The 16,178-nt window shown below is 42.2% G+C and overlaps 1 protein-coding gene across 2 annotated transcripts in view; it reads left to right on the top strand.

The window, feature by feature from the left end:
- adamts12 (ADAM metallopeptidase with thrombospondin type 1 motif, 12) overlaps positions 1–16,178 on the top strand; it is a 20,451-nt gene extending 4,273 nt beyond the window's left edge. The window contains exons 3-25 of one of the 2 annotated variants that reach the window (XR_009673123.1): positions 1,834–2,008; positions 2,148–2,344; positions 2,441–2,524; positions 3,257–3,381; positions 3,500–3,649; positions 4,949–5,092; positions 6,290–6,434; positions 6,524–6,616; positions 6,780–6,925; positions 7,080–7,249; positions 7,880–8,013; positions 8,235–8,355; positions 9,268–9,515; positions 9,887–10,028; positions 10,154–10,280; positions 10,819–11,029; positions 11,160–12,281; positions 12,911–13,063; positions 13,257–13,436; positions 14,069–14,215; positions 14,531–14,684; positions 14,883–15,246; positions 15,288–16,178. Coding sequence is in view for 1 of the 2 variants with exons in the window: in XM_061038551.1 (XP_060894534.1) it covers positions 1,834–2,008; positions 2,148–2,344; positions 2,441–2,524; positions 3,257–3,381; positions 3,500–3,649; positions 4,949–5,092; positions 6,290–6,434; positions 6,524–6,616; positions 6,780–6,925; positions 7,080–7,249; positions 7,880–8,013; positions 8,235–8,355; positions 9,268–9,515; positions 9,887–10,028; positions 10,154–10,280; positions 10,819–11,029; positions 11,160–12,281; positions 12,911–13,063; positions 13,257–13,436; positions 14,069–14,215; positions 14,531–14,684; positions 14,883–14,998 (4,284 nt within the window). In the remaining variant the exon portion in view is untranslated. Of the gene's footprint in view, positions 1–1,833; positions 2,009–2,147; positions 2,345–2,440; positions 2,525–3,256; positions 3,382–3,499; positions 3,650–4,948; positions 5,093–6,289; positions 6,435–6,523; positions 6,617–6,779; positions 6,926–7,079; positions 7,250–7,879; positions 8,014–8,234; positions 8,356–9,267; positions 9,516–9,886; positions 10,029–10,153; positions 10,281–10,818; positions 11,030–11,159; positions 12,282–12,910; positions 13,064–13,256; positions 13,437–14,068; positions 14,216–14,530; positions 14,685–14,882 lie in introns of both variants that reach the window. The other variant, XM_061038551.1, reaches the window with a different exon arrangement.

Here is a 16,178-nt window from a genome sequence, read left to right as displayed (position 1 = left end):
TTGGATGGGCCTCTATGTAGCATTCCTTCCTGGTTGATTTCCACCACCTGCTTTCTTCTGCAGGGACTCACTTGGAAGATGAACTCAGGGAAACGTATAAGAGAAGACAACGAGGCATTATGACAGAGAAGGCTGAAGAATCCACTTTTAACTCCACCGTAGTGTAGGGTATTTTTTTTTTTTTTTTTTTTTTCGAGTTAGAAGGTGATGCAAATGAAAAATCACAAATTGCTTTGTTAAATTTGAATCAGATCGAAGAGTCAAAGCAGCAGTGAAATCAGCTGTTTTCTGCACCGGGCCTTTGGAAAGCGTTCCCAGCTGACTGCAGACGTATCAGCCTGCATGCTTTGTGGATGAGTCCACACCACAACTCAGGGACCCCTGGCTAAGGGCCATACTCTGAGTCAGTGGGAAACATTTTCTCAAAACTGTATTTAATCTGAGGTGGGGGGGGGGATAACCACCCTTCAGGCGTATAAAGAGAACTTTTGTTAATCAATTGCTACTTAAGTGTTGTTCTTCTGGTGGTTAACCAAAGTTAGCAAATTGTTATAACCTACATGTTATGTTTCTTTGAGCGCATTCTTTGTTATTTTACAAGCTGCAGTGTAACAGGTGGAGTAATACAGTCGTTCCAGGGGGAGTCTTCCTCTGGATTTGCACTTTCTGAACTCCCTGAATGGAGTTATGGGACACCCAATCAAAGCTCTGCAGGCCGCTGTATGCATGTAGTTGAAACACATGTCCCTAGGACCACATGCAAAACGTGTCAGGATGACCCAGAAAGCAGAGCAGTGCATAACTGCAGCGAGCAGCAGGGTAGACCCCTGGAGCAACAACAGGCCAAATTGCATGGCCTAATTTTTTTACATCTGCTGTTTCCCCCTAAACACTAAGAATAAATGCAAGAATCAGATGCAAGATTGTTATTGTTAGAATTATTTGGTTTCACGTGCCTTTTAAAAAAAACAAAAAACATGCATGCTTAAAAACAAAGGAAAACGTTCATTAACTCAGCTGAACTTCTTTTATCAGTTTTTCTGTTGACGGAATGATGTGTTCTTCCTTTTTTTGATCCTGTCGTTTGCGAGTTGCTTTAAGACGCAAGGGAGGAGTTCATTCAGAACAGTCTGGGCTTGTTTGGACTCAACTTGACACAACAACCCCCCCCCCCCCCCCCCCCCCCCCAACACACACACTCACTCACTTAGACACACTCACTCACACAATCATCTCAATGAATAGAGCTTGCAAACAGTGATCTGGAGGTGGAACGTTTATAATGCGTTTTATTTTACAAGGAAAAGCCAAAGATTGGACAGAAGCCTATTTTGTTGTGTTTGCATGCTTTTATGTGGTCGTGTAGGTGTGTCTGTTTGGGTTTTTTGTACTTTTCAATGTGTGTGTTCAGCAGCAGACCTCAACCATCAGCGAGTAAATAGACCGCACCAGTAAGAACATGCATGGCATGGAAAAAGTCTCTTTATTACTGCAGCGGCAGACAGAGAATGTGCCTCGGGGAAGGAGAAAGGTTCATATTCAGATCTGTTGACTAATGAAGGAAATGACTGAGAAACGGCCTTTTACAGCCGACAGTGCAAGAAAAAGTCCAACCTCTCACCTTTTTAAGTGTTTGACTTGTTGAAACAATACATTTATTGGGATTTGTTCAGGCACTCATAAACATAAGAAAGCAGAAGCACGCTTACTAGGCTGCAACTCATCTGTTCAGGTCACAGACTGAGAATGCATAACGTTAAGATTTTTTAAATACCATACAATTCGAGCTGCTTTTGCTCTATTTTCCCTCATTTGTCTTTTTATTTTCCTCAGAGGGGCTTCTTCTCTCTGCCGGAGGGACACTTTTTTATTGAACCTGCCCAGAGCTCTCCTGATGAGCCTGCAGGGACTCCAGAGCCTCATGTTGTCTATCCAAGAGTAACTGAAAGTCAAAGGAAAAAACGCAGTCTTCAGTCCAAAACAACACCCAGCCCCTGCGGAGTTCAAGGTATGTATATGAATTTTTTTTCTGGATTGTACAGTCCTGCAAATGTTGGTGTAATCATACTCAAGTGAGCATATTCTGTGTCAAACAAGGACAAGCCAAAAGTGTACTGCAAAGTGTCTCCTGTTATCTATGCCTTTAGATGCTCCAAGTGACTCTGTGCAGGTGGAGAGGGATCGAGAGGAGTGGGAGAGGGAGCAGCAGAGGGGGGAGTCACGCTCGCAGCGCTCGGTCAGCAGAGAGCGCTGGGTGGAGACCATGGTGGTGGCTGACTCCAAACTCATAGAATACCACGGCAGCGATAATGTGGAGTCCTACATCTTCACCATCATGAATATGGTGAGGGGAAAGAACTGACTCCCCATTCATTCAAAGTTTCTGCACAAATGTTCAGCATATACTAAAGTGGAGTGAAATGATTTTCTACACTGACAGGTGGCTGGGATCTTTCATGATGCCAGTATTGGGAATGCAATCCATGTCATCTTGGTTCGCCTCATTCTCCTGCAGGGAGACGAGGTAACACTTAAAATGATTATCACTGAAGTTGTAACAACCACATGCAAAGAGGGGGTGCAGTGAAAAGGGAGAGTCTCCTTCGTTTGGCTTTTGTTCATTCTCCTTGTGCACTAGCTGGAAATTCAAGCTTCATTAAACATGTCATAATCACCTTGATTTATATCCATCACCATTGACCTTCATTTGAGCCTTGAAAAAAAAACAATAAAATAAACCAAAAAGAAGACTACTCAGTGAAAACAGTTGCACACAAAGGTGAAGTCATTGGAAATGATCAACTTGTTTCCTCCAAGAGAAATTAGTCTGTCAATTGTTAGAGTGTTTTGGGAGTAATTCCACATGTTTAGAGCACAAAAGTTAAAGGCAGATATTCCAAGTCCAGAGTGAATATATTGGATTTGTTTCCGTATGAATAATCTGAGGCTCTGCCAAAGATTGCTCATTGGGGTTTTTTCGAATTGTTTTTTAAATGCAGATGATTATTGAGCCAAATACCGAGATATTTATACACCGTGAATGTCAAACCACAAAATTCAAACAAAGTCTGGCTCTCAGTATACAGTGTTCCTTGTCCCAATAAAAGTGCTATCCCCAAACAAATCCTGTTTATAGATCTGACCATCAGAATAAAACTCCTGTGATCAACTATGTAATGAACATGTCTTTGTCATGAACCATTAAACTGTTAGCTCTAAAGCTAACTGTAAGCTCTCCCTTTGCTGTCTGTTGCAGAAAGGGTTAAAGATAGCTCACCATGCAGACTCCACTTTGTCCAGTTTCTGTGCCTGGCAGAAAAACCTGAACCCGCAGAGTGACACACACCCGGCTCATCATGACGTGGCTGTGTTGATCACCAGGCAAGTAGCCATAACTTCAACAAAGTTGGCTAATGATATGCTCTGTACCGTTTTTTGTTGTTGTTGCTTGAACACACCTAACTTTTCACCTGTGCCCCCCCCCCTCCCCCCTCCCCAGGAAAGACATCTGTGCTGGCAGTAACCAGCCCTGTGAGACCCTGGGTCTGTCTCATCTGTCTGGGATGTGTCAGCCACACCGAAGCTGTAACATCAACGAGGACTCAGGTCTACCTGTCTCCTTTACCGTCGCTCATGAAATGGGCCACAGGTCTGTGTGTTCAGTTTGTGTATGTGTTTGTATGTGTTGATAGCAATGAACGTACATAAAGATGGACAACTTGTCTCCAACGCTTAGCATTGTGAGAAAGTGAAGCCAGACTATCCCCGAAACGGGCGCAGATCGGTACAGTCCAAAGCAGAACAGATTCTTGTGTCAGTTTGGAGCAGACACTCACAGTTATGGAAAGTTCAAAGACTTTAGTGTTCGTGTTTGTTCCATTTTCTCTCCCCGTACCTGAACTTCTAATCCGGTTCAAACAGTGCTGCTTCTGCTGCATTCATCAACAAAGCTGTCACTCATGGCATTTACAACAGGACCTGAATTTGAGCACTTTTATCCCTTTTGCACACTTTAGAAACATTATTTTGAACCGCCCCGGTACCTGACTGTAACTGTTTTATTTAAGTGATTTTACTTATCACTGTAGTAATTTCAAGCTTTTAAATTATTTTAGTGTATATATTTTATTGTTCTTATTGCTCTCTTATTGATTTTATTTTCTGTAGTAGCTTTATCTCATTTCTCGTTGTTTATCATTTATGTATGTTTTCTCGGCATCATCGTAAATGAGGGTCGCCCTCAATGATCCCTCCGAGAACTTAAATAAAGGTTGAAGATGATGATGAGGATTTTGCATCTTTTAATGGCATCAAATAGCTAATTAAAAGGAATTTCTCTGAAAATAGGACTAGAACACAAATCAGTGTAAAGAGAGCATCTTGTTGCTATGATCTGTGACAGAAGCCTAACATACAGTTTGGTGGTCATTTAATCCCCTAGCATTAGCTCATGAAGTCATTAGGGGAATTGGATGCATGCAAATAACAGTAAGTGTATTGTAACAGCACAAAAAATAACTTCACTGGAGACGATGGCTATGTTGTGGCAGAAGATCAGTGAAAGAGACGTAGAATTTGTTTTTCATGTCTGGATTTCTGTGACAGAAAATCAATTTGTCTTTAATTTGTCTCCCTTTTTTATTCCTCCAGGGCATCTCAGAGTTGTAGCGTCATACTCAGTTCAATCAGAACACTTGAGTTAACAAATACGATGTCTTTATTCAACATGAAAGCTGCAAAGATTAATTCAAAATATATTTATATTACGAGTTTCTGGATTCACAACTTAACCTAAACACCTAGCTTGAACCAAATTGCAAATGTTTTACTTGCACATTTTAAGGCGTCCCCATACCAGCCAGAACACAAAGACCATCTGTTTCCGTGGAACATGTATTTTTATAATGATAATTTGATAATTGTTGATGTTGGTTGTGTTTGAACCCAGTTTTGGTATTCATCATGACGGCCAGGGGAACGACTGTGAGTTGGAAGGGCGGCACCCGTTCATCATGTCCAGACAGCTGATGTACGACAGCTCGCCTCTCACTTGGTCGTCCTGCTCCAAAGAATACATCACACGCTTTCTAGAGTAAGGCTAAATTCATGTTTTTATTCTGAAGCTGTGAGTCATGAAAGAAAAACACGATTAGCTCAGCTTTGAATGCCGTTTTGTCTCAGTTGGAAACAGTTGCGGGGGGGGGGGGGGTTTTGTGTGGATATTGTTTGAATAATGTTGTAAGATTGTGAAAACATGAAGAAAATGGGAGCCATTCTGAACTACGATGTGGATATGCCTGTGCAGATTTGAATGTAGGAGGTGAAAATGATCCAAAAACCACAATGGGTGTGGTGTGTGCTGGAACAAAAGTAAGTTATAAAAACATTGATCAGTAGCAAACCGTGACAAACTCAGTTTTTAAAATAGTAACACAGAACAGAAGTTTGCTGAACAAGCACGATTCATATGGAGCCAGAAAATCCAGCAAATGAGAGCAAAGCAAGAAGAGCTTTAAAGAACATTCAAGGGTAGTCGCACTAAGTCAGACACAAATATCTGCAAATGTGAGCCATAACCCTGATTGTTTTGTTCTGAAGACAGAGTCGATGATGAAGTTAAGAATTCATTCTTTGCAACAACAATTTTGTCTCAAACTTCTTCTGAGCGTAGAGTTTATAATGAGCTTGTTTTTCCTGTGAGGACTTTTAAACTGGTTATGTAAAAGACTGAAATTATTATAAACCCTCGTTATGAGCTAGAAAATCAAACGAAACCATCAAGAGTTTTGTTATTTTTAATTCCTATAACTTCTGCCAGGTAGGTGCTTCAGATGAGCAGATTAACAGCAGACTGCTGAAGCAGCCGCTGTTTATATTTTCCACAACAAAGAGTCACAGTGAGTGATTTATTTGACTGTTGAAAGACGGTAAGAGGAGATTTTCATAACAAGACCAGCAAAGTTATAAAGGAACCGCCTCAGGGGGCGCCAGAATCAATTTAAACGGAAAGTTCCTCACAGGAGGTTTTAAAGAAACAGCTATTATGGCTTTCTTGTGGTTGTTTTCTTAAAATCAAATAGGTTCCATATTTTTTTAATTTATAAAACGCTAGAAGCCATAAAAATACAAATCTCATAAAACTCCCAGCCAAAGTCTTCTGCGATTGACCTTTCAAGTTTTCTCTTTTATTTCTCTGTAACGTATCTCCTTCACCACACCTTGTGCCTGTTTCTCCATCTCACTATAAAGGTCACACATTCAACGTACCCTCTCTGTTTGTCTGTTTTAGTCGAGGGTGGGGTTTCTGTCTTGATGACCGTCCTTCCAAGAGGGACCTGACCACCCCGCTGGCTCGCCTCGGAGTCCGCTACACCACACACCACCAGTGCCAGCTCCAGTACGGCCCCAATGCTACTTTCTGCCATGAAGTTGATGTGAGTATTCGGCACCAACTGCATGACCAGAAAAGTTGTCTGTTATAGAAAATGATCTGATTGTTTTTGGGATTACATCTTTCTTACAGAATGTTTGCCAGATTCTTTGGTGCTCAGTGAACGGCACATGTCGCTCCAAACTGGACTCACCCATAGACGGCACTCGCTGTGGACCCGAGAAGGTGAATGATGATGTGCCGGTTTCTTTGTCTTGTTAGGGATTAGATTTCATTAGCCTGGGGATGGATATGGGGGCGGTACTGTTGCAGAGCCAAAGCAGAGTATTAAATAAGTCACATTACTCTTGCTGTTTGAGTGATCTTACCAGCATTTTTCCTCTTTCAGTGGTGTATCAGTGGAGAGTGTGTGATTGTGGGGAAACTGCCAGAGACGGTGAATGGAGCTTGGGGACAGTGGAGCACCTGGTCTTTCTGCTCCAGGACCTGTGGGACTGGAGTCCAGTCAGCAGAGAGGGAATGTAACAACCCGAAGTATGAAGCCCATTTGAAAAAAAAAACATGTTAAACGCTCGCTTTGTAATGAAATCCTTCAGCCGTTTATCGGCATTTCTTCCTAAAGCAGATCACATCCTGCCATGGTTCTGATAACGTGCTAGATTGAAATGATGCTTTTGTGTTCCCACAGACCAGAGTTCGGGGGGAAGTACTGCACAGGGGAAAGGAAACGTTATCGAACCTGTAACACTAAACCCTGTCAGCAGAACACGCCCACCTTTCGAGAGATGCTGTGCAGTGAGTTTGACACTGTGCCCTACCAGAACGAGCTCTACCAGTGGATTCCTGTAGCTAACCCATGTGAGTAGTCAAATCCTTAATTGTTCAATTCCAAAAACACTCACAGATTGTTACAATTTGGCTTTTCCTTTTTTTACACTTCACCTCCTTCTCATACCGCTGAAGCTCTGTAGCTGTGATTATGTCACCCAGCAGGGGGCAGCATTTACTCTGGAAAGCCCTCAGAGACGCAGCTTTCCCATCTGCTGCGTTTCAGCTTACAGCAAAGAGAGTTTAGAATGAAGTTTGTTTCTTTCTTTTATTTGTCTTTACTGTTTTGAAATCACTCTTTATAAAAAAAGATGTTGAGCTAATAATGTGTTGTTTTTTTTTCCCCCCTCAGCAATTGTGTGTAACATCATAAAAAAGCAGGAAACATCAATATCCAAGAGTCTCAAGACAGCATATCCTGCTGTTTTTTTGCATCACAATTTTATTGAAGGATTGATCAATCATTAAAGCATTTGGTGAAGATCTTACTATCAATTGACTTAAAATGTAGTTTACTTATGATTGAAGCTCTACTATGCTTCATCATGCATCCCTGATACGTTGCTGTTGGGCATGAAATAGTGAACTGCACTGTCAGCATTGGACTACAATGAGACTAAACCAAACCCCTCTTTCTTCTCAACACTCGTTCGTCTTCAGTACACCCCTGTGAGCTGCACTGTCGCCCAGTCATCGAGTACTTTTCAGAGAAGATGCTCGACACAGTGACGGACGGGACGCCGTGCTTCATGAACAACAAGTCCAGAAACATCTGCGTCAATGGAGTGTGCAAGGTAGTGTGGCTGGGTAAGAGACTAAAAAGAGACTGGGGGGGAAATATAGTGAGGCAGGATGTGAGACAAGCTGCAGTGCTACAGTATCGTTTTGTAATAAAAGAGTTTTTCTGTGCAAACTTGTTATCTCATGTGGCCTGTAATGTTTCTGTGTCTAAACGTTTGTGTGTGTGTGTGTGTGTGTGTGTGTGTGTGTGTGTGTGTGTGTGTTTTGTCTGCAGGAGGTCGGCTGTGATTATGGCATCGACTCAAACGCCGTGGAGGACCGTTGTGGAGTCTGTTTGGGCGACGGCACAAGCTGTGAGACGGTCCATAAGTCGTTTGATGACGGAGAAGGCTTTGGTGAGTCCCACACACAAAAAGGGATAATTGAGCAGCTGGGAACAAATTGAATTATCCTGACATGAGACTTCATAAAATGATAGAATTCTAGTAACACAAAACAGACAAACTTTTTTAATGAGGAAAACGCTTTCATGTACCCACCAGAGGAGTGTGAAAAAGCGCAGAATTCAAATTTGTGTCTACAGGCGGAAAGTCATTTCAGGACAGTTCGTTACGCCATTGTGTTGTTTCTCTGTTGTCATGGCGGCTGTCTCGTCCACACTGTGCAGCTGTTTGTCCTGATGTACTTGGCTTGTGTGATGTGTGTGTGTGTCTGCAGGTCCAATGTTTTGTCCAAAGAGAGACGAGTCTTGGGCTGTTTTTACTGAAGTGTGTTTGGACGATCATTCAAATCAACACATGGCGGGGACAGATTAATAGACAAAGAGGCTCTAAACAATAAAAACATCCTTTATTCGTTCCCTCTCTCTTTCGTATCGTCTGTGTGTTAGCTCAACACAGCATCCTTTCCAGATAACCAGCCCAGATGTGTGCGACTTCAAAAGGCTCTGACCAAGAGCAAACCTCCCCCCTCCTTTGCACATACACAGAAAACACACACACCTTCCCACAAACATCATTAAACTCCAGAGACCGACTCATAGCTGCTTTCGTCCTCCCCCATCCAGCCCCAGCCCCCCATCTAAACACAATAAAAAACAGAGACAGGGTAGTGCCCCCCACGCCGAATACACACTCTACACACACACACACACACAAACACATACATGCCAACCACCCCCACAGACTCAGCCCACCCTCTATTAAAGATCAGAGAGAGACTGTCTGGTTGTCTGGATGTGAGTGTGGCAGCAGCCATGGTGGGCCATCTATTACCTCGCTGTGACTCTGACCCCCCCACTCTCCCAGGGTATGTGGACGTGGGTGTGATACCTGCGGGGGCGCGGGACATCCTGGTAAAGGAAGTCGAGGAGGCAGGTAACTTCCTGGTCCTGAGGAGCGGGGCATCCGAGGACGAGTACTTCCTCAACGGCAACTACATTATCCAGTGGAACGGGGAGTACGAGGCAGGGGGGACCACGTTCTACTATGAACGCAGCGGGAACATGGAGAACATCACCGCTCCAGGACCCACCAAACAGCCAGTCATGCTGCAGGTAGGCCATTGTGGTAAAGAGGTTTAATGGTGTTTGAATTTTCAGTTCATTTCTGCAGTTTTTGAATCTATTCTGAGGTGTGTAAATCAGTAATTTATACTTTACCCTTACTTCTATCTTACGAGTTATTTCAGCCAATAAGGACACAGTACAAATCAACGATAACCAATCATACATATTTAAATTGAATGTCTGCAAAAAACTGTTTTCAGAAATGTTTTCTCAAACGAAGAGTGCTTAAAACAACAAAAGACTACTACCATCATATTGATGAGAGTAACATATGTTGTTATTAATGTCAGATGTTTAATGTAGATCATCTTGATATGCTTTAAGTCATTTTCTCTACAAAAATTCATGTGTTTGTCCAGCTGCTGTTTCAGGAGAAGAACTCAGGTATAACATATGAATACACCATTAAGAAGACCAAAGGGACAGGAAATGAGGTCACAGAGCCAATTTACAGGTGGAGACATGGGGCGTGGACAGACTGTAGCACCACCTGTGGAATAGGTTGGTGATTTATTGGCGTGAAAAAAAAAAATCTTATGAGTTCAAAAGTTATGATAGATTTATTTTTTGGTGGTAAGTCCATTTTTCTGTCCAGGTGACGATTTCTGACTTTCATGCTGTTTCAGGTGAGCAGCACCAGCCTGCACGGTGTTTTGAGATGGATGTGGGTGTGGTGGATGATTCTCTGTGTGACCCAGAAAACCGTCTAGAAGACAGACATAGAAAGTGCAAGACGATGGATTGCCCAGCAAGGTCTCAAAAGCTCTTTCAGTCTTTTTTTTCTGTAACTCTCAGCACTATTTTAACCTCAAAATGACAAATAGCAAATTTAAACAAGTGAAACTAATTAGTTCAATTAAACACTTTTTCCCTTTTTGGGATGCATAAAACCTCAATATGTTTTGAGGAATGACAGAAATATATATATATATATATATATAAATAGGGGCAGGGGGTGGGGGGGAGGGGGTACTTAATTAGATAAAGTAGGACGGTGGATAGAGTAGGAAACCATGGAAAGGAGCCTCAGGTCGGATTCGAATCTAGGCCGCCTACGTTGAGGAATGGCCTCTGTACATGGGACGCGACCTGACCACTAGACCAGCTGCGCCCCAGATTATTATTTTTTTAAACATAATTTAATAAAATCAAAAACATATTTACTGAATGTCACATAGTTCCTTATGCAGTGATACCAGCACTCTTCATTATTTGAGAGGCAGCAAGACTGTCTTTACTTTTTAAGAACCATTAAACAGCTTCTTCCTTTCATCCATCCCCTCTCCCACAGGTGGTGGGTAGGCGGCTGGCAGCAGTGTACGGCAACATGTGGATCAGAGGGGATACGAAAGCGAACGGTGCTCTGTGTTCGGACTGTGTCGGGGGAAGAAAGGGTGCTGCACCCTGTGGAGTGTAAGCATCTCCTTAAACCCAAACCTGTGGTGCCGTGCAACAGGGATGTGCCCTGTGGACTGGACTGGGCTGTTGGCAACTGGGAAGAGGTATGCTCTTTATCTACTGTATATTTATATTATTTTATTCTGTTTTCTTGTGTTGTTGTAGTTTTAATCTCACCGTGTTCTTGCACAACAGAGCCTTTTTCTGAATAAAGTGTAATTTCCTCCTTTGCAGTGCCCAGTCACATGTGGAGGAAGCATTCGCTCACGTACAGTCACGTGTGTATTAGCACCAAAGAAGAACTGCGACCTCTCAACCAGACCTCGGTCCAGGTCCCTGTGTGCCCTTCAAAGCTGCCCTAACTTAGGTCTGCGTAGACGACCTGGGCCGGCTCCTAAATACCGCCGTGTCTACCCACCTAAGAGCCACCCCACCAAGCTTCCTGCCAACACTACCTGGGCAAGCACCACCACCGCAGCTGCACCCACAGCTGCTGTCACGGTGAGGAAGAGAACAACCACCAAAGAAACGTCAACTGCTTTCATCCCCACCACCACCACATCTCTTTCGATCCCTCAAACCACAATCCCTGAAATCATAGACGCAGATGATTATGTGTTTGATGATAAAAAGAGTAAAACTGAGGATAAGAAAGGGAAATCAAATTCTGCAGAAAAAGACAACGTGGGACAGGAAGAGAGGGAGGAAGGAGAGGAGGGAAGTACGCCAAATGTGTTGATGTACACTCCAGGATATGATTACATTGTTCAAGAAAAGACAGCAGAAGAGGAGGGCATTATTGACCTGGATGTTACCACGTCTAAATCCCTCAAGAATCCACTTAAATCAACCACACCAAGGCCACATTTACTCATTACACCCACTTTACAAACAAGTCCACCCACCGTGCACATGACCAAAGCACCCACAACTACCTCCAGCATCTCTTCCACTTCACACACCACCACTGAAACATGGGCAAAGTCCACTCGCCGCGTTCCCCGCACCACCCCTCGCGTCAATCCGTTCAGCCGCTTGACACACAGGGTCCCCCTCCCAACGTCTGTGCACAAGGACTTCCACACGACACAAGCGCCGTACTCCACTGCAAGAAAACCATTCACCACTGCTGCTTCACCCCAGCCCACTGTGAAGATCATCAAACTCAAGAAGCCTGCTGTGACACCCAAGAAAAACAGTCCCACCACTCGTGCTAAAAAACCCTCTTCTTGGCCAAAAGGTAGTCGGTCAAAGAGCCAAAACCAGGGACAGCAGAGTCCCAGGGAACAAAGCGACCTGTCGGCCAGGGAGACGGTCAGCATGGATATATATTGGGCTGTGGGAAACTGGAGTGAGGTAAGTGCAGCTATTATATGACCATATTCTTCTTCTCACTGAAAAAACGTAACTTTAAAATCAAATGATTAAGCTTTTACATTAAGACATTAAAACTGGGCCTTTTCAGAGTTTTAAGGTATTTGGAAAGGGATTTCTTCAGAGGACTCACTCTCATCATTGAAAAGCTTACCACAAATCAAACAAGACATTGATGGTACATATTGATTTTGGGAGAACTATCATATTGATTAGATCCTTTTCAGAGAGGACTGTAAAGTTGGAGCACCCTCAAATTCACTAAATTGAAGATTTTTAAACCACAGTTAAAAACAAACTGGTTTAAAATAAAGAAAACTGTTTGGTGGTGAATCAGTAACCTGCACATGAATGTTCATGTGGTAGTGAAAAGTTATGTTCCAGACTTTTTGTGGTATAAAATCTTGATATGAACAATTTAGAAGAATGTTAGAAATCAGCGTATAAAAAACAAAATAACACAAGTACAGTATTTAAATATTTCTGGATGTTTGTTTTAGATTCCTTAAATATTATGTTTACACCTTATCACTTTTCACTTATATCAGTTTGTCACCTAAGAACTCAGAAGCCCTAAACCGAGTTTGAATCTGTACCTCCTCCCTCCCCAGTGCTCAACAACATGTGGTATCGGAGCGATATGGAGGACAGTCGTGTGCAGCTCTCAGAAAGATGACGACTGTGCCAACATGAAGAGACCTGAGCCTGCGCGCACATGTCACCTGCAGCCCTGTGCCACCTGGCAGAGTGGCAGCTGGAGCAAGGTGAGGAACCTTAGATTCCCTGAAGTCACTGAATCCGACTGTTACACTTATTACTTCTTAAGTACACTCAATACTTAATTAATCTTCCACTTCTTAAGTCTTACTCTTCCGCATGACGCTATGTGTTTGTTTCCTTTGCAGTTCTCTCTTGTCTTGTATTTCCTCACCGTGATGTTTGTGATGTTCTCCACAGTGTCCAGATAGCTGTGCAGGGGGGGTGGGGAGAAGATACCGTGACATCCAGTGTGTTGACTCTCAGAGTAAACGTGCCCTCAGACCTTTCCACTGCCAGGCTGTGTCCAGCAGACCTGTCAGCACCTTGACCTGCCCCCACAAGCCCTGCATGACCTGGAGTACATCACCCTGGGGACCGGTAGGAGCATTAAACAAATCAAATCTCTATAAACTCCATTTTGAAGGAGCTTTAAAGAATTATAGATGTTTACATTAACATTGTATTTACTTCATCACTGGCCTCAAGTGGTATCTAGTCATGCAAACAGGTCCAGTTTATTTGCCGAGGTTCCTGGAAAAGCTCCTGTGAGGACTTTTTCCCAGGAGGAGCTTTGTGAGGAGCTTTTATGAAAACAGACTGAAATAAATACGGATGGCTCTACAAAAGCAAATGAGGTCATCATCATGAAGACTGACTATCTTAGTTGTTGAGGGCTTGTCTTCAATGGTGAATTTCATGTTGTAATGGACATTTTTTACTTTTTATAACCTTTTGACTAGATATAGAAAACAGAATAGACTGTAGAATAGACTTCACATGTTTTGCTCATGCAGGGCTCTTCGGTCGAGGTAGCAAGCATACATACTCATGTACAGTATTGTAGCTATCCATTGTGAGGGTTAAGGATATATCCCCTTTTAACATCCGACAACACAAGTTCATACTTGTTGTTAAAGTCTTCTCTAATAGTCAATTATACTGAGATTGGAGTTTGTTCAGTTATTAGTGAAAAGCAGATACATCCCTGAAATCCTTGTGTTTCTCCTCAGTGCTCTGGCAGCTGTGGTGAAGGCGTCAGGGAGCGGCTGGTGTTTTGTCCTGAGCCTCACCGCTGTAGCTCCACACTGAGGCCAAACAGCACACAGACCTGCAGCCTTAAACCCTGCACTCAGTGGAAGGCCAACGACTGGGAGGAGGTCAGTCACATTTAAAAAAATGTTTTGTGCAAAAAGAAGAAGACACCTAGGTGGTCTAAATCAGAGGTTCTCAACTGGTGGGTATGGACCCAAGAGTTTGTCGCAGGTCGTTTTTGAGCGGGTTGCCCAATGTGTGCCTAGAAGTCACAAAGTGAAGTGCTTTTCAAACATGTTTGTTTTGTCCAGTTTCTTGTCTGTGTGGTTTCTGACTGCCTGAGGTCCAAACTTAACAGATGTTCATGAAACAAATCTGATTGGTTATAAAATAACAGAAATTTGTCTCGTGATTTTTCGTGTGTGTGTGTGTATTTGCAGTGCTCAGTGAGTTGCGATGGGGGTCAGCAGCAGCGTGAAGTCAACTGTGTGAGCGAGCAGGATCTTGCTGTAATGCCAAACAGTCTCTGTGAAAAGTTTTCCAAACCTGAAACCCTCAGGAAGTGTAATATCCAGGAATGCAAGACCAACACAGGTTAGTTTGTAACACTCGGTTTGTCTTTGTGTTTGTCTGGCTTAGTGGAAGATATGATAAACAGATTTAATAAAAAACGACAAACAATTAAAGGGCGTATCTGTTGCGTTCTGTGATAAACCTCCTGGCTAAAATCCCTCTAAATAGACTCAAAATATTACATTTGTGTGTTTAATGATTTTTTTCCTTCTTATGCAGGTCCGGTCTGCAGAAAGAACACCATGTCCTCCCGGTTCTGTGACAAACTGAAGCTTTTGGGTCGCTGCTCCCTCAGATCTGTCCAAAAACAGTGTTGTGTCACCTGTGGGTCATAGCCAGGATATCACACACCCACGTACTGTAAATGAAAAAGGACCACATTCCAACTACAGTAATACTTACTGTACTGTCCTGTCTCACATACAGCAATGCCACCTGCAGACTGACTCGTCCAAACCAAAGTCTTAATAGGCACAACACTTCAACAAGCACAAACAAACATGGGTCGATAAAGACAGGTTTTTTTATTTAATTTTCAAAAGTATTTTAATATTGTTTCTTTGAGCTCTTTAGATACTTGTAAGTTATTTTAATTAAAGAACTGATTAAGGTATCGAGCCCAAGCACGGATGATGAGTAGATGTTTTGAGTTTTACACATTAAAGACCATGTTGTCCCATATTAAGGGGAAGAAGAATGATTATCAGAATTTAAATATGTAAAAATGTGTTAACAGGCAAATTTCCAATGATTACAAACCGATTGTAAAATCGGCCAAAAAATGAATAGAATGTAACAAGCCTTGAATTAAATGATCAAGTGAAATAAATAATAAAGGAGTACATTAAAAAAAAAACTAAATTTAAAAAGAATAGCAACAACTAAAATTCAGAAATCTGTTAGAAAACCATTTACAGTTTCATCTTTAATTCACAAAAGAAAAAATAGAAAATGACTAACAATACACATCTCTTTTGGGACAAAGGTGCTTTAGTATTAGAAGAACTGTCATGATACTACTTTTATTTCGATGTCAAAGTGACTGATAAAAACAGAATGTAAATAGATTGTTTTGCTATCTCTTTGTAATGAAATTGTTAATAACACTGATAGTCATTGTTTTATATTTAGATTTCACTTTTTCTGCTTGAATTGTGCTTTCATTCACAGAGCTGACACTTGTGTGTTTACTTAATTCTCAGTTTCTACTTTAGTCTTTCGTTGTAAAAATGAATGTCAAAGATAAAGAACAAAACAATACCTGTGGTGGAACCTGTGGTGCTCCTCCTCTGGCGTGCGATGGACCAATGAGAAAGAGGCGTTGCGGGTCATCCCTCTCAGGTCGCTCTAAAGATGGCCGCTGTGTTTGTAAGATGTTGTACGGTTTTAACTGCTTTCTTCCAAATGGTGCTTCACTTTGACTGATTTTGATTTCTAATTTCTCTATTAAAAAATGATGATGAAAGATGTTGCAACAAAAGCGAGACAATAAATAAAATCTTTTATAATTTTTTA

Source organism: Labrus mixtus, chromosome 5 (assembly GCF_963584025.1).
Source record: "Labrus mixtus chromosome 5, fLabMix1.1, whole genome shotgun sequence".
NCBI lineage: Eukaryota > Metazoa > Chordata > Actinopteri > Labriformes > Labridae > Labrus > Labrus mixtus.
The sequence above is the reverse complement of the archived record's forward strand: the minus strand, read 5'-3'. Positions and strand labels throughout refer to the sequence as shown.